Source organism: Hyla sarda, chromosome 3, assembly GCF_029499605.1.
Source record: "Hyla sarda isolate aHylSar1 chromosome 3, aHylSar1.hap1, whole genome shotgun sequence".
Lineage (NCBI taxonomy): Eukaryota > Metazoa > Chordata > Amphibia > Anura > Hylidae > Hyla > Hyla sarda.
Genome location: NC_079191.1, coordinates 331,788,831 through 331,816,005, shown reverse-complemented (window position 1 = coordinate 331,816,005; position 27,175 = coordinate 331,788,831). Strand labels below are relative to the sequence as shown.

At 41.6% G+C, this 27,175-nt stretch overlaps 1 protein-coding gene across 8 annotated transcripts in view; it reads left to right on the top strand.

Moving 5' to 3' along the window:
* ADGB (androglobin) overlaps window positions 1-27,175 on the top strand; it is a 231,417-nt gene that overhangs the window by 69,675 nt on the left and 134,567 nt on the right. For 6 of the 8 annotated variants that reach the window (XR_008891477.1, XR_008891478.1, XM_056567311.1 and 3 more), the window contains 5 exons: window positions 11,102-11,196; window positions 15,329-15,503; window positions 17,286-17,402; window positions 22,267-22,357; window positions 24,480-24,621. Coding sequence is in view for 6 of the 8 variants with exons in the window: in XM_056567311.1 (XP_056423286.1) it covers window positions 11,102-11,196; window positions 15,329-15,503; window positions 17,286-17,402; window positions 22,267-22,357; window positions 24,480-24,621 (620 nt within the window). In the remaining 2 variants the exon portion in view is untranslated. The remainder of the gene's footprint in view (window positions 1-11,101; window positions 11,197-15,328; window positions 15,504-17,285; window positions 17,403-22,266; window positions 22,358-24,479; window positions 24,622-27,175) is intronic. The other 2 variants (XM_056567314.1, XM_056567312.1) reach the window with 1 other exon arrangement.

Below are 27,175 nucleotides of genomic sequence, written 5' to 3'. Positions count from 1 at the left end.
GACATATTTTTAGCTGTTTCACACTTTTTTGTTTTTGTCTATATTTCCACATGTGTTAATTCATAGTTTTGATGCCTTCAGTGTGAATCTACAATATTCATAGTCATGAAAATAAAGAAAACTCTTTGAATGAGAGGGTGTGTCCAAACTTTTGGTCTGTAGTGTGTGTGTATATATATATATATATATATATATAATATATATATATATATATATATAATAGGCTATCTTACATGTACAGGCTTATATTTTACAAAGAACATTATGCAAATGCCGCCATCTGTAACACAACAAGATTTTCAAAACAGCAGTAACAGTATTGTCAGATGCTTCTTAAGCAATTGGCAAAACACAGATTGACACAATGCCAGCGGCAGTACACTCTGTATATCTGGAAGAAGAAGACAGATGGCATACTTGTAGCCAAACCACACAACATGATAGGTACATGTTAACGGGGCAGTGCATTTTGTACCAACATGATAACAGATCTTTTGTACTGAGCAGTCATAAATGAAATTAACTATATGGCAACAATGGTTTCTGTCTTAAATGTATATTGTTTAAATACTAATACTTAAATTACAATTTATTATTTTATTAAAAATACTAGCTGAGTACCCGGCAGTGCCTGGTTTTTCCTGGAGGAAGCTTTTGACTTCATATCCCGTCCTCCTATATTGTTGTCATATCCCAACCCCATATCTCAACCTCATATCCCGTCCTCCTATCCCATCCTCCTATCCCGTCCTCCTTTCCTGTCCTCATATCCCGTCCTCATATCTCGACCTCCTATCACGACCTCCTATCTCGACCTCCTATCCCGACCTATCTCGACCTCCTATGCTGTCCTCCTATCCTGTCCTCCTATCCCGTCCTCCATCCCATCCTCATATCCCGTCCTCATATCCCGTCCTCATATCCCGTCCTCATATCCCGTTCTCATATCCTGACCTCCTATCTCAACCTCATTTCCCGTCCTCCTATCTCAACCTCATATCCCGTCCTTAAATCCCAACCTCATATCCCGTCCTCATATTCTGTCCTCACGTGGGACTGATTTGTGATGAAGATATTGTAAGATGAAAATAGAAGGGGACTTGGCTTTTTGGGACTGGGCGTGATTTGCAAGCCAGACCGATGCACAAAAAGGGTAGAGGATAATAGGGGTGGGGCTTAAAATGTGGGCCTGTCTTTGTAAGATGGGGTGTGGCTTGCAAGACGGATTGACCCATTCACCAGGAGATGCAGAGGGGAGCTTGTGGAGTAAGGTACTGGACGTCCTATATAATTGCATGGGACTTGAAACAAAAACCCATCTTTTATATCCCGTCCTCCTATCTTGACCTCATATCCCGACCTCATATCCCTTGCTCATATCCCTTCCTCATATCCCTTCCTCATATCCCTTCCTCATATCCCGTCCTCATATCCCGACCTCCTTTCCTGTCCTCATATCCCGTCCTCATATCTCGACCTCCTATCACGACCTCCTATCTCGACCTCCTATCCCGACCTATCTCGACCTCCTATGCTGTCCTCCTATCCTGTCCTCCTATCCCGTCCTCCATCCCATCCTCATATCCCGTCCTCATATCCCGTCCTCATATCCCGTCCTCATATCCCGTTCTCATATCCTGACCTCCTATCTCAACCTCATTTCCCGTCCTCCTATCTCAACCTCATATCCCGTCCTTAAATCCCAACCTCATATCCCGTCCTCATATTCTGTCCTCACGTGGGACTGATTTGTGATGAAGATATTGTAAGATGAAAATAGAAGGGGACTTGGCTTTTTGGGACTGGGCGTGATTTGCAAGCCAGACCGATGCACAAAAAGGGTAGAGGATAATAGGGGTGGGGCTTAAAATGTGGGCCTGTCTTTGTAAGATGGGGTGTGGCTTGCAAGACGGATTGACCCATTCACCAGGAGATGCAGAGGGGAGCTTGTGGAGTAAGGTACTGGACGTCCTATATAATTGCATGGGACTTGAAACAAAAACCCATCTTTTATATCCCGTCCTCCTATCTTGACCTCATATCCCGACCTCATATCCCTTGCTCATATCCCTTCCTCATATCCCTTCCTCATATCCCTTCCTCATATCCCGTCCTCATATCCCGACCTCCTATCATGTCCTCATATCTCGACCTCATATCCCATCTTCCTAACCTGTCCTCATATCCCGACCTCCTATCTCGACCTTATATCCCGACCTCCTATCCCGTCCTCATATCCCGACCCCCTATCTCGACCTCATATCCCGTCCTCATATCCCATCTTCATATCCTGTCCTCCTATCCCAACCTTCTATCCCATCCTCATATCCCGACCTCCTATCTCAACCTCATTTCCCGTCCACCTATCCCGACCTCATATCCCGTCCTCATATCCCGTCCTCATATCCCGTCCTCATATCACGTCCTCATATCCCGACCTCATATTCTGTCCTCATATCCCATCCTCATATCCCGTCCTCAGGTGGGACTGATTTGGGATGAATATATTGTAAGCTGAAAATAAACGTGGCTTTGTGGGACTGAGCGTGATTTGCAAGTCAGACCGATTCACAAAAAGGGTAGATAATAAAAGGGGTGGAGCTTAAAATGTGTCTTTGTGAGATGGGGTGTGGCTTGCAAGCCGGACTGACACATTCACCAGGAGATGCAGAGCGGAGCTTGTGGAGAAAGGTACTGGAAGTCTCATATACTTGCATGGGACTTGAAACAAAAACCCATCTTTTATATAAGGGTGTTGGTAAGGGTTAATTTAACTAGCATATCTTTTTATTTGACATATAAGTAATATGTGTACAAGGTATTATTGAAATATCTACAGCTGTACGGAAGTTATGTGGGAACATACATTTCCCATTGATCTGCATGGGACTTGAAACAAAAACCCTGACCCTCACAAATGGGGGTAGTTAAGGGTTAAATCACCTATCTTATATTTTAAGTGGACATATAAGTAACATGTGACCAAGTATTATCGAAATTTCTCCAGCCGTTTGTAAGTTATGCAGTAACATATATTTCCCATAGACTTGTATGGGACTTTAAACAAAAACCCCGACCCTGGCAAATGGGGGAGAGTAAGGGTTAAATCACCTATCCTATATTTGTTGTTGACATATAAGTAACATGTGTGCCAAGTTTCATGTTAATATCTTTAGCCTTTTGGACGTTTTTGTGGAACATACATACACTCATGCATACACACACACACATTGGCCCTCATTTACTATTCTAAACCCGACCTCTTTTGTCAGGTTTTTTTGTCGCATCTTTGTCTGCGCCATGTCGCAGACATCGTGCGCCAGTCTGCGACACTATGCAACATTTTTTCTCGACGGACCCGATGTGGATTCTCCCAAACCCGAAAAAGGGGCGTTACCCGACATTTCTGAGCTTTCCCACGTATTTATTAAGGTTTCCAACCCGAATTTGTTGAATTGTTGTGGATTTTTTCCCGACAGCTCAGAGGAATTGGAAACCAAAACCTACAAAACGCACGTGCGACAAACAGGATGCGACATAATAATAAATACCAGGGGAAAAAAGCAGTCGGGTAAGAAAGCAAGATAGACTTACAACCCGATTTTCTTAGTAAATGAGGGCCATTGACTTTTATATATATAGACTAGCTCAGTACCCGGCATTGCCCGTTTTTCCTTCCTAATCCTTGTTGGGGAGGAAAATAAACAAGGGAGGAAGCTTTTGACTTCATATCCAGTCCTCATATATTGTTGTCATATTCCAACCCCATATCCCGACCTCCTATCCCGACTTCCTATCCCGACCTCCTATCCTGACCTCCTATCCCGACCTCCTATCCCGACCTCCTATCTCAACCTCCTATCCTGACCTCCTATCCCGACCTCCTATCCCGACCTCCTATCCCGCCCTCCTATCCCGACCTCCTATCCCGACCTCCTATATCGACCTCATATCCCGTCCTCCTATCCCGACCTCCCATCCTGTCCTCATATCCTGACCCGTAATATGTGTATCAGGTATTGAAATATCTCCAGCCGTACGAAAGTTATATGGAAACATACATTACCCATTGATTTGCATGGGACTTTAAACAAAAACCCTGACCCTCACAAATGGGGGTAGTTAAGGGTTAAATTAACTATCCTATATTTTAAGTGGACATATATATACTAGCTGAGTACCCGGCGTTGCCCGTTTTTTCCTTCCTCATCCTTGTTGGGGAGGAAGCTTTTGACTTCATATCCCATCCCCATATATTGTTGTCATATCACCTATCCTATGTTTGTTGTTGACATATAAGTAACATGTGTGCCAAGTTTCTAACATGTGTGCCATGTTAATATCTTTAGCTGTTTGGACGTTTTTGTGGAACATACATACATACATACATACATCCATACATACACACACACACACACGTTGAGTTTTGTATAGTATACTAGCTGAGTACCCGGCGTTGCCCGGTTTTTCCTTCCTAATCCTTGTTGGGGAGGAAAATAAACAAAGGAGGAAGCATTTTGACTTTATATCCTGTCCTCATATATTGTTTTCATATCCCGACCTCCTATCCCGACCTCCTATCCCGTCCTCATATCTCGACCTCCTTTCCCGTCCTCCTTTCCCGTCCTCCTAACTCGACCTCCTTTCCCGTCCTCCTAACTCGACCTCCTTTCCCGTCCTCCTATCTCGACCTACTTTCCCGTCCTCCTATCTCGACCTCCTTTCCCGTCCTCCTATCTCGACCTCCTTTCCCGTCCTCCTTTCCCGTCCTCCTATCCCGTCCTCATATCTCGACCTCCTTTCCCGTCCTCCTATCCCGTCCTCCTATCCCGTCCTCCTTTCCCGTCCTCCTTTCCCATCCTCATATCTCGATCTCCTTTCCCGTCCTTCTTTCCCGTCCCCCTTTCCCGTCCTCGTATCCCGTCCTCCTATCCCGTCCTCCTATCCCGTCCTCCTATCCCGTCCATCCTATCCCGTCCTCCTATCCTGTCCTCCTATCCCGTCCTCCTATCTCGACCTCCTATCCCGTCCTCCTATCCCGACCTCCTATCCCGACCTCCTATCCCGTCTTTAAATCCCTTCCTCATATCCCGACCTCCTAACTCGACCTCCTATCCCGACCTGTAATATACAGAAGTTATGTGAGAACATACATTTCTCATTGATTTTCATGGGACTTTAAACAAAAACCCCGACCCTCACAAATGAGGGTGGTTAAGGGTTAAATTAACTATCCTATATTTTAAGTGGACATATAAGTAACATGTGACCAAGTATTATCGAAATCTCTCCAGCCGTTTGGAAGTTATGCAGTAACCTATATTTCCCATTGACTTGTATAGGACTTTAAACATAAACCCCGACCCTGGCAAATGGGGGTGAGTAAGGGTTAAATTACCTATCCTATGTTTGTTGTTGACATATAAGTAACATGCGTGCGAAGTTTCATGTTAATATCTTTAGCCGTTTGGACGTGATGCTGGAACATACACACATACGGGGCATTTACTGATCTTTTACTATGTAGTCTGGTTTTTACCCTGTTTTTTTCTACTTCATTTTTGACTGTGCGACAAATTTACTAAATTGTTGCAAGGCGTTAATAAATTTGGCACACATAGGCAAAAGTGGGAAATTTACTTCATGTAGTAGAAAAAATAGTCTGTTCCTTTTTCCTGCTGTCTGAATAGGTTTGGCTGCTAGGTTTCCTTCTGGATCTTTTGAGTTTTTTTTTTTTAGCTTTTTCACCACATCTAAATAATTCAATAACTAAATTGTAGTCATGGCTCAGAATGGTGGTAAACGGCATTTAGTGATTTAGTGTGTGTTCTCCCTAAATGTACTTTTATTTTTTTCTTACTTCTTCTACAGATCCATGTATCCTGTGGACTCCTTCGGATTCGGTGGACTACTTTAAACCTGTTGTGTTTTTTTAGTTTTTTTTTACTTTACTGGACAGGCTTAGTAGTGGAAGCTGTCTTACAGACTAAGTCCATTACTAAGCCGGGCTTAGCGTTAGCCACAAAAACAGCTAGTGCTAACCCCCAATTATTACCGCGGTACCCAACGCCACAGGGGTGCCGGGAAGAGCCGGTACCAACAGGCCCGGAGCGTCAAAAATGGCGCTCCTGGGCCTAGGCGGTAACAGGCTTGCGTTATTTAGGCTGGGGAGGGCCAGTAACAATGGTCCTCGCCAACCCTGGTAACGTCAGGCTGTTACTGTTTGGTTGGTATTTGGCTGAGAATAAAAATAGGGGGGACCCTATGTGCTTTTTTTTTTAAGTATTTAATCATTTATTAAAAAAAAAAAAAAAAACGCATAGGGTCCCCCCTATTTTATTCTCAGCCAAATACCAACCAAACAATAACAGCCTGACGTTACCAGGGTGGGCGAGGACCATTGTTACTGGCCCTCCCCAGCCTAAATAACGCCAGCCTGTTACCGCCTAGGCCCAGGAGCGCCATTTTTGACACTCCGGGCCTGTTGGTACCGGCTCTTCCCGGCACCCCTGTGGCGTTGGGTACCGGGGTAATAATTGGGGGTTAGCGCTAGCTGTTTTTGTGGCTAACGCTAAACCCAGCTTAGTAATGGACTCCGTCTATAAGACAGCTTCCACTACTAAACCTGTCAAGTAAAGAAAGGAAAAAACACAACAGGTTTTAAAAAAATTTTATTACATAAAACACTCCCCCACAAGCCCTCGTTAACCATTTTATTAAAATCAAACAAAGAAAAACGCTGGTCATCGAAGTAGTCTACCGAATCCGAAGGAGTCCACAGGATACACGGATCTGAAATGAGAAGAAAAAAAGAAAAAGAATGGGTTAGTACATTTATTATCACCTGCTCACACATCTCCCGCCCCGCACGACTACAACTGCCAGCATGCCCTTACAGTAAGGACATGCCGGGAGTTGTAGTTGTGTGGTGCGGGTGATGGGTGGGCAAGTGACAAGCTTGTCCCCTGCCCCCAGCTGCAGGACTGCAACTCCCAGCATGCCCTTACAGTAAGGTGGGGCGGAGGCCGGGCACAGTGTTTCCCAACCTGGGAGTTGTAGTTTTGCAACATCTGGTGGCACTCTGGTTGGGAAACACTGTTTTAGGCCAGTGTTTCCCAACCAGGGTGCCTCCAGATGTTGCAAAACTACAACTCCCAGCATGCCTGGACAGCCAAAGGCTGTCCAGGCATGCTGGGAGTTGTAGTCTTGCAACATCTGGAGGCACCCTGGTTGGGAAACACTGTTTTAGGCCAGTGTTTCCCAACCAGGGTGCCTCCAGATGTTGCAAAACTACAACTCCCAGCATGCCTGGACAGCCAAAGGCAAATGGGGGTGAGTAAGGGTTAAATCACCTATCCTATGTTTGTTGTTGACATATAAGTAACATGTGTGCCAAGTTTAATGTTAATATCTTTAGCCGTTTGAAAGTTTTTGTGGAACATACATACACACACACACACACACAAGTTGAGTTTTTTATATATATATATATATATATATATATATATATAGATTACAGAATATTCACAGGCATCTCCACAAAAACCACAGATTTTTTTTGCTTTTGGCAATGGATGTAATGGAATATCTTGCAAGTAGCACCTACGACATATTGAGTATTTGTTTAATTTAATTGTATTTGAGAAAAAACACCAGAGAACATTCTCTGTGTGGTACAATGAAATAATACTTAGAATGTTCACAAATAGATTTACTGTCTAAGGGTGCATACAGTTCCCTTATACGGTTTCAAGTTAAAAAAACGTACGGACCCGTATAGAAACCGTATGCATTGACTTAACATTGTAAACCGTATGTCAAATGCATCAACCGTATGTCAAACGCATTAGGTCCGTTTTGCGTCTTATACAGTTTTGTCTGTTTTTTTTACACGTACCCAAAACTGTAGTCTACCACGTTTTTTGGTCCGGGTGAAAAACTGTATTAGGCTGGGTTCACACCACGTTTTGTTAACTACGGTTCCCGTATACGGCTGGGAGGAGGGGGGTGGGGCTTAATCGCGGCGCCCGTATTCGGGAACCGTATTTAATGCATGTCCATGAGCCGTATTTAATGCATGTCTATGAGCCGACCGGAGTGAACCGCAGCCTCCGGTCGGCTTAGTTTTCGGCCGTATGCTGTTTCCCGACCGCAGGCAAAAACGTGGTCGACCACCTTTTTGCCTGCGGTCGGGATACCGCATACGGCCGAAAACGAAGCCGACCGGAGGCTGCGGTTCACTCCGGTCGGCTCATAGACATGCATTAAATACGGTTCCCGAATACGGCTGAGTGCGGGCGCCGCGATTAAGCCCCACCCCCCTCCTCCCAGCCGTATACGGGAACCGTATTTAAAAGAACGTGGTGTGAACCCAGCCTTAGGCTGCATTCACATCTTGTTTTTGCAATAAGGTTGCCGTATCCGGTTTCAGCAAAAAAAAAAGTTTTGAACCGTATTCCAAACCGTATGCATTGACATTACATTGAAAACCGTATGACAACCGTAGCATCCTGTTGCGTACGTTTTGCTTCATTTACGGTTGTATGCGTTTTTTTTCCGCACACAAAACCGTCTACTACGGTTTGAAGTTCGGTTGAAAAACCGTATCCAACCTGTATATGGTTATTTTAAAATGGAGTTCTATGGGAACCGTATTGAACCGTATGTGCGTACGGTTACATCCGGTTTGCACAATACTGTTTTTTTTTTATTATTTTTTTTGGAAAACGTATTAAAACGTATGCAAACGGACATCTGTTTTCTGACCGTATATGGTTTAAAAACATGAGGAGGCATATATGGTTGCATACGTTTCGGTCCGGTTTGGAGACATACGTTTTTTGTACAGAAACGGTATACGGGACCCGTATTGCAAAAACGAGAAGTGAATGCAGCCTTAAACCGTATAGGTTTTTTTTTAAAACATGGGAGTCGTATGTGCGTACAGTTCCATCCGGTTTGCACCATACGGTTTTTGACTGTGCACAGTTTTTTTTTCTTGGAATTTCAATCAAACAAGTGAAACTTTATTCAAAATGGAGTGAAAATGTAAAAATGTATACGTTTTTTTCTTAAAAAACGGATGCAACCGGATATTATTTTTCAAACCGTATGCGGTTTTAACCGTATACAGGTTGAAATTTGTACACACGTTTTGATACAGTTTAGTCTGGTTTTGAGGAATCCGTTTTTATTCAAAAACCTGATACGGGAACTGTACATGCACCCTAACTTTTCCAATACTATTACGTAAATGTTTTCCCAAATTACACTTGTTATATTGTGGTAACTACTATGACAAATTTGTTTGCAAAACAGTCCATGCCTCCTTTGTATATTATAGGGGTATTCAGGCCCTAAGACATCTAATCCCCTATCCAAAGGATAGGGGATAAGATTCCTGATTGCGGGGGACCCCTGCAATCGTTCATGCAGCACCCCGCTATCATCAGTTTCTAGAGCGAACACGGGGCCGGAATATCGTGACGTCACGGCTTCACCCCCATGTGACTTCACACTCCGAGGGTAAGAAGGTAAGATGTCTGATCGCGGGGGTCCCTCCGCTGGGACCCCCCTCGATCTCTGCTGCGGCACGCCAGTCACCTGGTGCACGGAGCAAACTTTGCTCCGTGCCTGATGACTAGCGATGCGGCTCCGGAGACTCGTGATGTCACGGCCATGCCCCCTCGTAACTTCACACTCTCCCTCTCAATGCAAGTCTATGGGAGAGGGTGTGACAGCCGCTACGCCCCCTCCCGTAGACTTGCATTAAGGGGGCGTGGCCGTGATGTCATAGAAAACTTGAAATATACACAGTAGGCTGATAATTCCTGTCTTCTATAGCTCTCTTGTCAGCTTTGCTGTATAGATTGGAAGAAAATAAGCAGAGTCATTTCATTATCATTAGAGAGTAGGTAATGACAGTTCTACAGTACTGCTGGAGGCCTACATAAAGCAAAAGAACAACACTACCAGATTATACACATGTAAGATTCTGTATGCATTTGGCCTGTCACTCCCTGGTGTCTAGAACTGGGGCTGTACTATTTCTGTCAGACAACTCCAGTTCCTTTCAGCTGTCATAATTGTCTATTAGAGATGAGCGAACTTACAGTAAATTCGATGCGTCACGATCTTCTCAGCTCGGCGGTTGCTGACTTTTCCTGCATAAATTAGTAAAGCTTTCAGGTGCTCCTGTGGGCTGGAAAAGGTGGATACAGTCCTAGGAGACTCTTTCTTAGGACTGTATCCACCTTTTCCAGCCCACCGGAGCACCGGAAAGCTGAACTAATTTATGCAGGAAAAGTCAGCAACCGCCGAGCTGAGAAGTTCGTGACGAATCAAATTTACGGTAAGTTCGCTCATCTCTATTGTCTATAAGCATGCCTCTAGGTAATCTTTTATGATTAAATATATAAATATATATAATATTAAAAAGAAAAAAAAAGGAACACACACATTCTTTCTTAGATGTAAATCTCAAAAAACAAACTAAAATTAAACACATGAGACATCCCTGTCAAGTACTGTTTATTAATGCCTTATAAGAGAAAAATATTCGACATGTCTTTTTCTTCCTAATTTTACACACCTTAGACTAGGGAACCTTAGGAGACCTGTAACTTTTTTTATTATTTTTTTATTTTTTATTTCAGCTTTGACCTAATTATATGTTTTGTACTCAACCCTTCAACTAAAATAGAACATATAGAAAAAACCTAAGGGATTTTATTTATTAGCCTAGCTTAACATGAAGCTTGTACTGGCTTTATTTTTAAATGGTTCTCCTTAGAGAATTTATCTACAAAAATGCAATTATCTTTTTTACACATTCCTAAATTACATTGGCCTTGCTTGCTATGTCAAGGGGATGTGCAATTTATTAGTCTCCAGACACCAGTGGGGTTCTCATTTGCATCATAAAATGTAGCACTAATTACGCCAAGAACTTCAGTTGACTTCTTATATTTAGAACTTTACTTTGGCTACTTTATGCAGTATGGGGTTTGTTTGGTGCATGACTGTACTTGATATGAACAATCTTTGTGTCTTAATTAAGCTTTCAAGCAGAATAACATTCTATCTATGTATTTTTTTCCAGTCACATCTGTAACATTTGCGCCCCAGATGGTTGTGTACGCTAGCTACTTACCACTCCATTTGAGTGAGCAGAAGATTTCTATTCTTGGGCAGATGGTAAGAACATTTTACTGCATTCAGTTATTCTGAAACAATATAGAAAAAGTCTAACAATTCGATTTTTATTGAAATTTGTTATGATAATCATATATATATAAAACTCAACGGGGGAGATTTATCAAAAACTGTGCAGAGGTAAAGTTGCCCAGTTGCCCATAACAACCAATCAGATTGCTTCTTTCATTTTTCAGAGGCCTCTTTAAAAATGAAAGAAGCAAGCTGATTGGTTGCTATTGGCAACTGGGCAACTTTTCCTCTGCACAGGATTTGATAAATCTCCCCCAACGTGTGTGTGTGTGTATGTTCCACAAAAACTTCCAAAAGGCTAAAGATATTAACATGAAACTTGGCACACATGTTACTTATATGTCAACAACAAACATAGGATAGGTGATTTAACCCTTACTCACCCCCATTTGCCAGGGGCGGGGTTTATGTTTAAAGTCCTATACAAGTCTATGGGAAATATATGTTACTGCATAACTTCCATACGGCTGGAGATATTTCGATAATACTTGGTCACATGTTACTTATATGCCCACTTAAAATATAGGATAGTTAATTTAACCCATTTGTGAGGGTCGGGGTTTTTGTTTAAAATCCCATGCAAATCAATGGGAAATGTATGTTCTCACATAACTTCCATATGGCTGGAGATATTTCAATACCTGGTACACATATTACGGGTCGGGATATGAGGACGGGATGGGAGTTCGAGAGAGGAGGTCAAGATAGGAGGTCAAGATAAGAGGACGGGATGGTCGGGATAGGAGGTCGAGTTAGAAGGTCGGGATATGAGGACGGGATATGAGGTGGAGATAGGAGGTCGGGATAGGAGGTCGGGATAGGAGGTCGGGATAGTAGGGCGGGATAGGAGGTCGGGATAGGAGGTGGAGATAGGAGGACGGGATAGGGGGTTGAGATAGGAGGTTGGGATAGGAGGACGGGATTGGAGGTCGGGATAGGAGGACGGGATTGGAGGTCGGGATAGGAGGACGGGATAGGAGGTCGAGATAGGAGGTCTGGATAGGAGGTCGGGATAGGAGGTTGAGATAGAAGGATGGGATAGGAGGTCGAGATAGGAGGTCGAAATACGAGGTCAACATAGGAGGACGGGATAGGAGGTCGGGATAGGAGGTCGGGATAAGAGGTCGGGATAGGAGGTCGGGATAGGAGGACGGGATAGGAGGACGGGATAGGAGGTCGGGATAGGAGGACGGGATAGGAGGTTGGGATAAGAGTTCGGGATAGGAGGTCGGGATATGAGGACGAGATGTGAGGATGGGATATGAGGTTGTGATATGATGACGGGATAGGAGGTCTGGATATGAGGACAGGATATGGGGTTGGGATATGACAACAATATATGAGGACGGGATATGAAGTCAAAAGCTTCCTCCTTTGTTTATTTTCCTCCCCAACAAGGATTAGGAAGCGGGCAACGCCGGGTATTCAGCTAGTATAATATAATATTAAATATTGTACATGTAGGCGATATAGACATGCTTTATTTAAAGTAGTACTGAAGTGAAATAAAAATGATCCCCTATCCAAAGGATAGTGGACACATTTTAGATCGCAGGGTTTTGGACTGCTGGGACCCCCCCATGATCTCCTGCACGGCACCCCGGCAGTCCGCAGAAAGGGGCGTGCCGACCCCCTGCATGAAGTCACAGCAGACACGTCCCTCCATGTATCTCTATGGGATACATGGAAGGAGTCTGTTGGCCGCCTCTGACAGGACTGCTTGGGCGCCATGCAGGAGATTGTGGGGAGGGGTCCCAGCAGTTTTATTTCACTACAGAACTCCTTTACGTGGTTAGTAAGGAAGGAAGTTTGTTGGGATTTTAGGGAAGGAGCAATGGCAAACAACAGGGAACAGAAGAACAAATTAAACATAGTTTTACCAATATTTCAAAACAAACAATATAAATTAACCATACAAACAGCTAATATCCAACTATCTAGTTCTGTACTTTGCATCCACTAACATGCATAGGGAATTTAGTATTATACCTATTATGCAAATGTTTAAAATGGTTAAAAAAAAATACAGTATCTTTTGATAAACAGAGCACCATCAGTCCAACAAGGGGTGACCCGTTGCTATGGGGAATGAATGAATGTGAATCTCATTATTTACCAAGAAGTATGATCTGTTGAATGGTCGGGTGGGACTTCTGTTAGCATATGGTTTCCAAACCATGGGTTCCCATTGAACAGTCATTTACAGCTTTCCCTCCTCATGCCTTGCTGGGTACTCGATCTTAGCCATTCCTAAAATACGTTTTCATCCTACCATCGGCCCCACACTGACTGCCTGTCTCTAGTCCACACACCTTTGCATCTTTTGTATGGTATTGCCTTTATTTGCCCTAAGCACTCATGCAGTCACATTGCTTAGAATATCCTTTGCCAGACTTGTACTTTGTTCATGTTACCTATGTAATTTCTATTGTTAATGCGTCTTCTTTTTTGGAGGGGTATGCCCCCAGTCCGGTGTACCCTCACTGTTGCTTTCCATAAATACAAATTTAAAAAAAAGAAGTACAATCTGTTTAAACCAAGCGTAAGTCTATATTTTTATTATTGTAATCTATTCAATCTATTTATCTTTGTAGTAATAAGTGGTTGGAAATCAGGGGCAGTTTTTAGGGAACAAAGGTATCAGTGCCCAAGCTTTCTTTGCTTATTCCTGCATACCTGGTGTATTGTCTCCTTTGTGTCTAGTAAAACACACCCATCCTGTTTGCTTTCCTGTTGGAGCTTTAGACTATTTTACTTGCTTTGCTCCAAGGATTTCTAGCTGTCAGTTTCTCAAAAAGAATGATGGATTTCTGGCATGAGAACCTGGCTTTTGGCCTGGGGTGGGCTGTATTTCAGCTTTTAACCTGCAAGGTCCCCCATGACTTGTTAGTAAAGATAGCATCATTTTTATTTTAGTGCATTCAGAATCAAACAGGTTATAAATAGCACCTTTACTTCTATTGAGCGTTTGTCTCATATTTATATCAAATAAACTTTTAATATATTTTAGATTAATGAATGTTGAATAACTTTCCAATAGCATGTTAATGAAAAATATGCTTATTTATATTGTATTTTTCCCGATCAGTCCCGTCAGCAAGCATTTCTGACTCATGCTGGAGTCCTAAACACTCAGAGCTGCCAGCCTGCTTTGTTCACAGCCAAACAGGCTGTGAACAAAGCAGGCTGGCAGCTCTGAGTATTCTCCCTTGTGAACAAAGCAGACTGGCAGCTCGTAGTGTTTAGGACTCCAGCATGAGTCTGAAATGCTTGCTGCCAGGACTGGTAGGGAGACCCCTAGTGGTCATTTCTTCAAAGTGGAAAATTAAATAGAAAGAAGCATATTTTTTAATAACATGCAATTGTAAAGTTATTCTGCATACATTAATCTATAATATATCAAAAGTTTTTTTGATGAGAGGTACCGTTTAAGCATGTCATTGATTTTGCAGCCAAGCTTGTTGTGCCCCATAATTTTTTTTATAAAATGTATTGTTTACTCAGAACTGTCTGATTTCTAATGAGGGAGCCATCCCATGATAGTGTTATTATCTTGTGCCCGTCTGCATCCATAATATGTTATATAAGATCTTAGACAATGAATGTGAAATTGAAATAAAAACAGAGGGGGAGTATTATCATTGCCTTCCTGACATTTTTGGCTGTACCTTGTTGCAAAATGTTTGCGCAGTTATTTTTTGAGGGAAAAATTTGCACAGTTTTTAAAATAGAAAACAGGTGAAAGTGACTGTGAAATGCAGTGCTTCATTTATGACTATGCAGTGGACAAGATTTATTAAATGCGTCTTTTTTAAAAAGGTGCAAAAAACGACATTCTACAGCAAGTTCTAAGCTTATTTTTAATTTGCGCAAAATATATCAAAGTTTTTGCGCAATTTTGATAAATTTGGTGCACGTTAGCCAACAACACAGAATAAGAAGGCTGTGAAGTGGCTGCACAAAGACACATATTGATAAATCTCTCCCTAAAACCTTAAAAAGATAAACACACAAAGTGTTATATTCATTTTTACTGCATATACATGTGAAATGATGTCCTGTATAAACAAAGCAAATTAACCTATATATTTTTATTCTTAAGGCAGACTCATCAGAAAATCTAAGACACTATGGGTTATCTCACATTCACAACCATCCAGTGCTCGTGTCTAGAACTAGATCATGTCCTTTAGTAGCTCCACCAAAACCTCCTCCTTTGCCACGATGGAAACTGATAAGACAGAAAAAAGACATTAACATCACAGATGAAGCCAAAGGTAAAGTTTTGCTGGCATCGGCTGTCATTTACACCTATAGATTGGCATAGCATAGTCACAATCTTATGAGCAAGCCCTGATTTGCGCAAAAGTTTGCAACTTTTTGCTGCTTTATGCCAGCCGTTCCACATAAGAGCAAGAGCACGTGGCTAAGTGTAAAGGGGGTGGCGTAATCATGCAGGACATCCACTGCAACACCTAATCCTTTTAATGAACTGGCCAAATCCTACAACTGCAGGATTTTACTAAAGACTGACATGTAAAAAGCCGGTCTTAGTAAATTCCTCCCATTCTCCACAGAAAGCTAGGACCTGCTTTTTTCATTTCATAGAGCTCTTTCCTATCAGTTCTTTACTATGCATGTAGAGAGAAGCAGAGGACAGCCCCCACTATAACTTACACTGGGCATATTGAGACTAGGGGGGAGATTTATCAAAACCTGTGCAGAGGAAAAGCTGCTCAGTTGCCCATAGCAACTAGTCAACTTTTCCTCTGCACAGGCTTTGGTAAATCTCCCCCTAGATGTTTTCGTGAGGCAACCATATAAAGGCAGGTTAAAGGGGTACTCCAGTGAAAACCCTTTTTCTTTTAAATCAACTGGTGGCAGAAAGTTAAACATATTTGTAAATTACTTCTATTAAAAAATCTTAATCCTTCCAGTACTTATTAGCTGCTGAATGCTACAGAGGAAACTCCTGTCTCTTTGGAACACTGATGACATCACGGACACAGTGCTCTCTGCTGACATCTCTGTCCATTTTAGCAACCATGCATAGCAGATGTATGCTAAGGGCAGCATGTTGGCTCAGTGGTTAGCACTGCTGCCTTGCAGTGCTGGGGACTTCGGTTCAAATCCCACTAAGGACAACAATAAATAAAGCGTTATTATTATTATAATAACATCAGCAGAGAGAACTGTGGTCTTGATGTCATCAGTGTTCCAAAAAGAAAAAAATTTCCTCCGTAGTATTCAGCAGCTAATAAGTACAGAAAGGATTAAGATTTTTTAATAGAAGTAATTTACAAATATGTTTAACTTTCTGCCACCAGTTGATTTAAAAGAAAAAAGGTTTTCACCGGAGTACCCCTTTAATGCTTTTTAGCAAAAAGGCAGAAAGATAACACATATACCAAATTCAGTGTAATATCACACAAGGGGTAAGTTAAACAGATTTATAAATTACTTCTATTTAAAAATCTTAACCCTTCCAGTACTTATCAGCTTCTGTATACACTAGAGAAAGTTGAGTTGTTCTTTTCAGTCTGACCACAGTTCTCTCTGCTGACACCTCTATCCATGTCAGGAACTGTCCGGAGCAGGAGATGTTTGCTATGGGGATTTGCTCCTACTCTGGACAGTTCCTGACGCAGGCAGGAACTGTGTCAGCAGAGAGCACTGTGGTCAGACTGAAAAGAATAACTCAACTTCCTCTGGAGCATACAGCAGCTGATAAGTACTGGAAGGATTAAGATTTTTAATATAAGTAACTTACAAATCAGTTTAACTTTCTGGATTCAGTTGATATGAAAAATTGTTTCCACCAGAGTACCCCTTTAAAGGGGTACTCCGGAGGTAAATTTTTTTTACTATATGGCATCTTCTTTGTAATTTTTGCAATATATATGTGTTATATGTTTTGGCAGCATGTATGTGTTTTTCTTACCTGTTTGTTGGGCAGGAAGTTCTGTAGTTCAGAGGGTTTTCTTTTACTGTTGTCCACAGTTCTGAGTCTGTTGTGGACAAGATGTCATAGCATTTTTTTTTTTATCTGTCTGCATTAGAAATAAGCCACGTCCCCTTATCTCATCCAGCTGAGTACACAGCTCCTCACCTCCCCTCCCCCGCTCTGTATTCTAAGGACCCAGGTCTGCACAGGAGAAGGAACACAGATAAGATGAGTGTGTTATCTGAAGGGGCGGATGACAAGGTGCACGGGCTGGGGATGTATGGACTGCAGGGGAATAAATCTCATACTGGGAATGATCTCTATATGTGAAGGGGGAGGGGGGACTCCTGAAGGACACACGCTGGGAGTTGTAGTCCCTGTTGTGTTTGAGTATGCCAGTGTTTACCAACCAGTATGCCTCCAGCTGTTGCAAAACTACAACTCCCAGCATGCCCTGACAGACTTTGGGCATGCTGGGAGTTGTAGATTTGCAACAGCTGGAGGCACACTGGTTGGGAAACACTGTTCTAGCCTATTCAGCATACACATCATGTAACACCAGTGTTTCCCAACCAGTGTGCCTCCAGCTGTTGCAAAACTTCAACTCCTAGCATGCCCAAAGGCTGTCAGGGCATGCTGGGAGTTGTAGTTTTGCAACACCTGGAGGCACCCTGGTTGGGAAACACTGGTGTATGCCCTACAGAGGTTTGGTGAACTACAACCCCCAGGAGACTACAGAGGCAGCATGCTGGTGTTATACCACAGACTGAAGACTCCTGAATGACACATGCTGGGAGTTGTAGTCCCTTTTGTGTGTGTATGACAGTGTATCCCAACCAAGGCTGATTTATATTAGTGTGCTGTGTATAAGGGGGCCGAGCTGGGAAAATAGTAGGATGGGTAAAGGGTGGAACAAACAAACAAAAAAAAAAGGAGCCGCCCCAAACCAGCAAGGCATGTGGCATGCTGGGATTTGTAGTTTTCAGCACAGCAAGAAACAGGAAATAGGAGCAAAGATAGGAAAACAAAGTGGGGGATAAAAAGACAACTAAGAACGGAAATAGAGTACGCTAAACAACAAGAATAGAAATGAAAACAAAACAAATAGGGTAAGTCAAAAACAACAACAAGAACAACAACAACAAAAACAACAAGGAAAAACACATTGACCACCGGAGTACCCCTTTAAGGAACAAAGTGAGCTTATAGCAACTAGTCTAGGAGTAGCTTTTTGTACTTTAGAGAAATTAGAGCTGGAATTCTATTGGTTTCTATGGCAGTGCTCTACTCTGCTTATCTTTTACAGCAATTTTGATAAATCTTCTAAATGATTTGCATATCCATTAAGAATTTAAATTTATTTTAAGGGAGTACTCCGGGATACAAAAATGTATACTGTATCCTAAGGATAAGGGATAAATGTCAGATCGCGGGCCCACCCACGATCTTCTGTACGAGGCCCTGGCTCTCCTCCAGAATGGGAAAAAAAGCAAGAAGAAATAGAAATAAAAAGAAAGCAAGAATAAAAATAAATAATGTTTTTTTAAGGACCAAGACCATTTTCACCTTAAGGACCAGGCCAATTTTTATTTTTGTGTTTTCATTTTTTCCTCCTCGCCTTCTATCCATAACTTTTTTCTGTTTCCATCTACAAACCCATATAAGGGCTTATTGTTTGCGTGAACAATTATACTTTGTAAGGACACCTCTCATTTTTCCATAAAATATACGGCGAACTCACAACAAATTTTTTTAGGGAGGACATTTTGGAGGGTTCTCTTTATTCTATGGGTCAATTCGATTAAAATGATACCCATGATTTACATACTTTTCTATTATTGTACCGCTTAAAAAAAATCTCAAACATTTTGTACAAAATCAGTATGTTTAAAATCGCCCTATTTTGACCACCTACAACTTTTAAATTTTTTCATATACGGGGTGGTATGAGGGCTAATTTTTTGTGCCGTGATCTGTACTTTTTTTTTATACGACATTGCTTATATAAAACTTTTAAATCACTTTTTATAATTTTTTTGGGGAATAAAATGTTTAAAAAAAAGCAGCCATTTTGAACTTTCTAAAAAAAAAATAACGTTTACGCTGTTCACTGTACGGGATAATTAACATAATATTTTGATAGTTTGGACATTACATTTTTATTGGGGAGGGGATTGTTCAAATTTTTTTTACTTTTAATTTTTTAATTTTTTTACTTTTTGTTTTACACTTTTTATGTCCCCATAGGGGACTATGTATCACTTGTTTGCTAATACTGTTCAGTGCTATGCATAGGGCATAGCACTGATTAGTGTTATCGGCGATCTTCTGCTCTGGTCTGCTTCATCTCGGACCAGAGAAGAAGACCCCAGGTGACGGCCAGTCCGGCGACCATCTTAGATGATCAGATCCCCGCAGCAGCGCCGTGGGCAATCAGATCATCTATTTAAGTGTGCGCATTGCCTCAGATGCCGTGATCTGTATTGATCAAGGCATCTGAGGGGTTAATGGCGGGTAGCAGCCTGGACCTGCAGTATATGACGCGAGCACCACTCCGATGCTCACGGTCATGTACAGGACATAATGTACGTCCTGGTGGTCATTAAGGGGTTAAAAATGTACAACCTTTAACTTTTCAGGTTACATATTGAACAGGGAGAGTATAAATCAAAGCTTGTACTGTTTGGACTTAAAGGGGAAGATTTATCAAAACCTGCCCAGAAAAAATGTTGCTGAGTTGCCCATAGCAACCAATCAGATCTCTTCTTTCATTTTTCAGAGGCCTTGTTAAAAATTAAAGAAGCTATCTGATTGGTTGCTATGGGCAGGTTTTGATAAATCTCCCCCATAGACTTTCTATGAGTTATTATACTTTTACACTATTCTACTCTACTCTTAAGGCCAGCTGATTTGATATGAAGGGGTACAGGGCTTAGCTGAACTCCTTAATTTTAGTAATCAATGGTCTAAGCACCAGGACCCCGACTGACCAAAACTTAATCCTATAGAAATGTCTATAGAAAAAAACACAGAATTAGACATTTTTTAAACAAAGTACCAAAATGCCACAAAATGTGTATGTTGCATATACTTTATATTGCAATTTTATAAATTTTAAAATAATATTTGGCTGTAAAATCACTGTTAAAATACAAATATCAAGAGAGCTCACATGCCTTGAAATGGTCACTGTCATCTCAAGCAACTCCCCTCCACTTGATAGCCAGTCTGATTTCTGTGTGTAAATGTTTGTAAATCATTTGATTAAAAAAAAAAATTACTCCCTCTTTACCCTAACTCTAAAAAAAACATAGTGTCTAACTTCCTTATGAACTGCTGTGCTCTGCTTAATGGGGAATTCCATTACTAGCAGCAGAGAGACCAAGATGGTACACATAAAAAGGGGGAGGGGCTTAGCTAGTGCTATACCAAGGTAAACCCTCTCATCTCTTACCACCCACAAAGTTCAGGATCTACACAGATCTTCTCCCTTCCTTTCATCAGTATCAAAAGTTCACTGCATAGACCAGGGTTCCTTTTGTGATGTAACTCCGTCCTTGCTTTGATCCTCTCTGTTTGTTTTCCTTTCTGATCATATTCTGTTGCCTCTGTTGTCAGAAAAGTAAGGGAAAAGTAGTTCAGGTAAGAGTACTGTTGCCAAAGAGCACCCACCCCTCTGAAATGGAGAGATTAAGAAATAGCTGTGCACGATGAAGGGGCCTCAATAACCGCAGTAGGAGCATTTAAAAAAATCACCTTATCACCACTCTGAAGGGCTAATGTAACAAAACTATGCAGGTTTTTAAAACTCTTTTAAAAGTACTGGCATGTTTTATGTCTTAAAAGTGTTGCTTATGGTCATTTACAATAATAGTGATAGAGGAAAGAAATAAAATAAAATAAACACTACAAAAGAGCGAGATAGGTAAGGCATTTTTTGCTTCTAATTTTTCCTTGTTTAAAAAGAAAGTTTTTGTTAATGCTTTTTATCCAACGTTTAAAAGGATCTGAAAGGCTAAATGCTTTATTCCTAAATAACACTGGTATTTACAGTGGTTTCTACTTCAACCTTAATTATCTGTTTAGGAGATTGGCTATTCATTTTGATTAAATTATTACCACAGTAGATGAATAGTACATTTACTTTGTCCCTGAATTTTCAACAGATATTGACTGCAAGTCCATTAATATATTTCTTTACCGTGACCCAAAAGACATGTCATTGATCATAATAAGAGACTACAAAGGGACCAATTTTATCTGCACGGTACCCATTTGTCATTTTCCACTTGGTGCATCTGGGAAATTTATATGATGTCAGAACATTTTAGACCAGTAAACCAAAATATGCACTGCAAAAATAAATCTGTTTTGTGTCCTAAAGCAATTTTCCAATGTCTAAATTAAGGTTCTTTCAGTAGTCAACTGAATTACCTGCCTTTTGGGCTTAAAAGCTGTACCACCTTTTTTTCTTAGAATCTAACAATGAGTAAGATAATGAATATGATTTATGTTAGTCTACAAATTGTTTCCTGACAGCTCCTGTGTGGGTTGGCTTGCAATGTAACTTTTAGATGACGTAAACTAACACTAGAAGTTTTATGCAAAGATTAGCAGGTAAACTGAGGTTTGATATGTTTTATTGGGCTAGTGTGCACTGACCGTAAACTCATATTCCTTTTACCCATTTTCTAAAAAGAATTGTTACTCTTTTGTACATTAACAAAACCAGTGCTTGCCGTTAACAGTATAGTTTTTCTTTTTTAGGTTTTTAGGCTACGTTCATATAAGTTTGGTAGCTCCGTTACAAATGCTGATAACGTAGTGTGCCACAACAGACACCCACAGATCCCAACAGGTCCCATTAACTGTGAATTGGGTCCATCAGGTTTCCATATGATGTCCGTTGTTTGGCAGGATTTTAGCGGAGTAAAAAAAACTGACCTGTAGTCCAGTCATTATAACGGAATCAGCTCTTATCGCTGATGTAAACAGGGCTGTACTCTATACTGTCTATTTTTCACTAAAGAAAAAGGTGAACTCACACACATTTAAATAGTAACTGTTCTGCATTTGTAAAATATGTTTAATCACAGAACCTGTTGAGAAGAAACCTGATCAGTTTGTAGAGATCATCACACCATTTCTTAACATCCGGTTGAATCCACTCTCTGTACCATCTGAAGGGTAAGTACAATGGAGTAAAATCTTGTAGTGGTAGTGTCAAACCGTTTGCTGTGATGACAGCTAATGCTTTTAGCAGCATAAATAAGCAGAGGGCCAAAAAACAATGATCAATGCTGTGGTATGACATGGTATTAAAGGGGTACTCCGTTGGAAAAAAATTTTTTTTATATCAGCTGGTGCCAGAAAGTTAAACAGACTTGTAAATGACTTCTATTTAAAAACCTTTATCCTTCCAGTATCAGCTGCTGTATGCTTCACAGGAAGTTCTTTTCTTTTTAAATTTATTTTCTGCCTGACCACAGTGCTCTCTGCTGACACCTCTGTCCATGTCAGGAACTGTCCAGAGCAGGAGAGGTTTGCTATGGGGATTTGCTTGTACTCTGGACAGTTCCTACCACAGACGGAGGTGTCAGCAAAGAGCACTGTGGTCAGAGAGAAAAGAAATTTAAAAAGTAGTATACAGTAGTATACAGCAGCTGATAAGTACTGGAAGGATGAAGACTTTTAAATAGAAGTAATTTACAAATCTGTTTAACTTTCTGGCACCAGTTGATTTAAAAAAAAAAAAATTCAAAAAAATCCACAGGAGTACCCCTTTAAACAGTGTTTGCAATCGAAAGCTTGTATGTAATAGTTTTTTAAAAATTGTAATAAATGTGAATAAGCTCCTTCCCTAATAAAAGTTTAAATCACCCTCTTTTTCCGTTTTTCAAATAAAATGTTGTAAACAAAAATGAACATATGTCTTATTGCTGTGTGTACAAAATTGTCCAAATTATTAAATTATAACTTTCAGGAAAGCAATAGCAGCAACACCAGCAATGGATTATACACTATAAAAGTTAGTCGGCACCACTCCAGCTGCACAAACCATTTGGTGTCTCTGAGTGCAGGCACGTTGTCAGTGTCCACAGTGCAGAATACACATAATATCTGAGAGAGAAGGATTGACACGACACCTGGGACTCTGTTGCCAAACTTGCTGCTTTATAGCTGAACACGGGACAAACAAACAATGATGCACTATACCAACAACACCACGGAATGGATTATGTTTTAAAAGTTTTACAATAAAGAAGATGTTTTTATCTGGATTCATACAGCTGGAGTCGCTTTCTTGAAATACTATTCTCATGGCCATCCGTGCAGATGAACATCAGAGAGTGAGGGAGAGCTGGTTTCTTTTTCTTTTTTGGTGATTAAAATATAATATTAACAAAACGGCATACTCATTTTCTTACAAAGAGTAAAAAAAATAAAATAAACAATACCTATATAAACTGGGTATCGTAATCGTATGGACCTGCAGAATAAACATAACGTGTCATTTTTTTATTGAAAAGTGCGAAATTGTGAGATTTTTTTAAATTTTCCCCCACAAATATTTTTGCACATAGATTTTTGGGTAAAATGACATGCTATCATTACAAAGTAAATATGGGCCAGCATAGAACAAGCCCTCATATAGCCCTGGGTGGCTATTAAAATGTGAAGTGGAAAGATTTAAATGCAAAAAGGAAAAATTGCTGGGTCCTTATGGGGTTAAAGGATTTTTATTTTTTATATTTATTTTAAAATTATAAATACCGGCTGTATATCTTTTGATCAGAAATGTAGGTATACTGAGATATAATGCAGTGAATAGTTGTGAAAATGGGTCACTTACTGAAATCTGTTGGTTATGTGCAGAGTTATGCTTGTAAATAGTTTGATTCCTAATGCGCCCTAGCTCACATTGGAGACAGGGAGACAGCTTGCCAAGCTCCCCTGCCTCATCTATATTCAATCCCCTGCCTGGCTTGATTATTCAAATTCTTCATTCTCAGGACATGAGAGCCTGCCTCCAATGACCACTGGGGCGCATTAGGAATAAAACTATATACAAGCATAAGTCTGCACATACATTTCAACACTTATGTCTCTTTTTCCAGATTTTGCTCCATTTCAGTCTACCTGGTGCTTGTTTCTCTTTATTTTAAGTTTAGGAAAAAAAAGGAGAGATAATGTTAATATGTATATTCAGCAAATTATATAATGTCACCACAATGTGTGAATGAGCTTTGTATAATTACTGTTAATATCTATGATACAAATATGATTTGTTTTGTATTATATGGTCTAGACAAACTGTAAATACTACTTCAAGAAGAAGTTCTCTTGTGACATCAAGCCTAGCATCTGTCGATGAGGCTGAAGAGATAGTACAGAAATGTACTACAGACATCAGGGAAGATGTGGGATTTAATGCTGGAAATGAACCTCAGGTAAAAATACTGTTAACAAAGCACAATTAATCTCTGTGGATCTCTGTAAAATAAAATGTAATATGACATCAAGGAAAATATTAACCAAGGTTTTCTGGGATTAGAAAAGGGCCTGCTTCTTTTTTTCTGAAACAGCACCATTCTTGATCGTATCCATTAATTGTATCAGGCATTGTGGCTAATATAATTGAAAAGAGCTGAGGTGTAGCCTGGGAACAAGCATAGCAATGCTAATGTAGAAAAGCAAACCCTTTTTTCTAAAAAAAAAAAAAAATGTTAAAGGGGTATTCCAGGATTTTTTTTTATTTGACTATGCTACAGGGGCTGTAAAGTTAGTGTAGTTCATAATATAGTGTCTGTACCAGTGTGTGACGGTTTTCTCATAATTCTTTTGGGATTTTTTCACCCCAATATTTATTTTTAACAGCATACAAAATGACTGTTTTCTCAGATTTTTCCCAGGTTGCAATGCGGCCGAAACCTGACTCACTAGTCAGCTGATGACAGGGAGCCTGTCTGCTTCAATGGGTGGAGGGATCGCTTGGTGGGAGAGAGATGAATCTGCAACTAATGCAATAGTTGTAGGCACACTGATTGAAAACCACAGGTCTTTTGAATGGATGCAGCTCATTTATGTTTCAATGGGTGGGGTGGCTGATGTGTGGGAGGGAGGAAAATGGAATTATGGGATTTGTAGTAAAAAAAAAAGAAAAGGAAATTCAAACAGGAAATACCAGTTCACAGAAAGCTAGCCACAGTGTTATGGTAATCTCACAACATAGACATTTAGCCCCAAGACAAGCACAGATCCTTCCTAAGCATGTCCATTACTGTCTGGCAGGCAAGTACTAAAATTACCATATGGTGGATAACCCCTTTAACTTAATTCTTGTTAGTGCCTCTTGCTCTTTAAACAGCACCAAGTAGGCTGCAGGTTCAGTCAGTACATTTCTGATACAGAAGCAAATTCTGCAGATAAATACACTTGTTGACAAAAAAAAGTAATGCATCCAGATACGTCAAATTGCTGCAAAACGTGGCATGCAGTCTTAAGCAGATATGTAAATGATTACAGGTGTGTTCTGATTAGACACTGGGTCTTACCACACAAGGACATAAAGAAGCTTTCTCAAATTCCCTATAAAAAGGCTCTTAGAGGCTACTGTTGGGTAGTATACCTGTTACGCCGAGCGCTCCGGGTCCCCGCTCCTCCCCGGAGCGCTCGCTTCACTCTCCCCGCTGCAGCGCTCCGGTCACGTCCTCTGACCCGGGGCGCTGCGATTCCGCTGCCAGCCGGGATGCGATTCGCGATGCGGGTAGCGCCCGCTCGCGATGCGCTCCCCGGCTCCCCTACCTGACTCGCTCTCCGTCTGTTCTGTCCCGGCGCGCGCGGCCCCGCTCCCTAGGGCGCGCGCGCGCCGGGTCTCTGCGATTTAAAGGGCCACTGCGCCGCTGATTGGCGCAGTGGTCCCAATTAGTGTGTTCACCTGTGCACTTCCCTATATCACCTCACTTCCCCTGCACTCCCTTGCCGGATCTTGTTGCCTTAGTGCCAGTGAAAGCGTTCCTTGTGTGTTCCTTGCCTGTGTTTCCAGACCTTCTGCCGTTGCCCCTGACTACGATCCTTGCTGCCTGCCCCGACCTTCTGCTACGTCCGACCTTGCTTTTGCCTACTCCCTTGTACCGCGCCTATCTTCAGCAGCCAGAGAGGTGAGCCGTTGCTAGTGGATACGACCTGGTCACTACCGCCGCAGCAAGACCATCCCGCTTTGCGGCGGGCTCTGGTGAAAACCAGTAGTGGCTTAGAACCGGTCCACTAGCACGGTCCACGCCAATCCCTCTCTGGCACAGAGGATCCACTACCTGCCAGCCGGCATCGTGACAGTAGATCCGGCCATGGATCCCGCTGAAGTTCCTCTGCCAGTTGTCGCTGACCTCACCACGGTGGTCGCCCAGCAGTCACAACAGATAGCGCAACAAGGCCAACAGCTGTCTCAACTGACCGATATGCTACAACAGTTACTACCACAGCTTCAGCAGTCATCTCCTCCGCCAGCTCCTGCACCTCCTCCGCAGCGAGTGGCCGCTCCTGGGATACGCTTATCCTTGCCGGATAAATTTGATGGGGACTCTAAGTTTTGCCGTGGCTTTCTTTCCCAATGTTCCCTGCATCTGGAGATGATGTCGGACCTGTTTCCCACTGAAAGGTCTAAGGTGGCTTTCGTAGTCAGTCTTCTGTCCGGAAAAGCCCTGTCATGGGCCACACCGCTCTGGGACCGCAACGACCCCGTCACTGCCTCTGTACACTCCTTCTTCTCGGAAATCCGAAGTGTCTTTGAGGAACCTGCCCGAGCCTCTTCTGCTGAGACTGCCCTGTTGAACCTGGTCCAGGGTAATTCTTCCGTTGGCGAGTATGCCGTACAATTCCGTACTCTTGCTTCAGAATTGTCCTGGAATAATGAGGCCCTCTGCGCGACCTTCAAAAAAGGCCTATCCAGCAACATTAAAGATGTTCTGGCCGCACGAGAAATTCCTGCTAATCTACATGAACTTA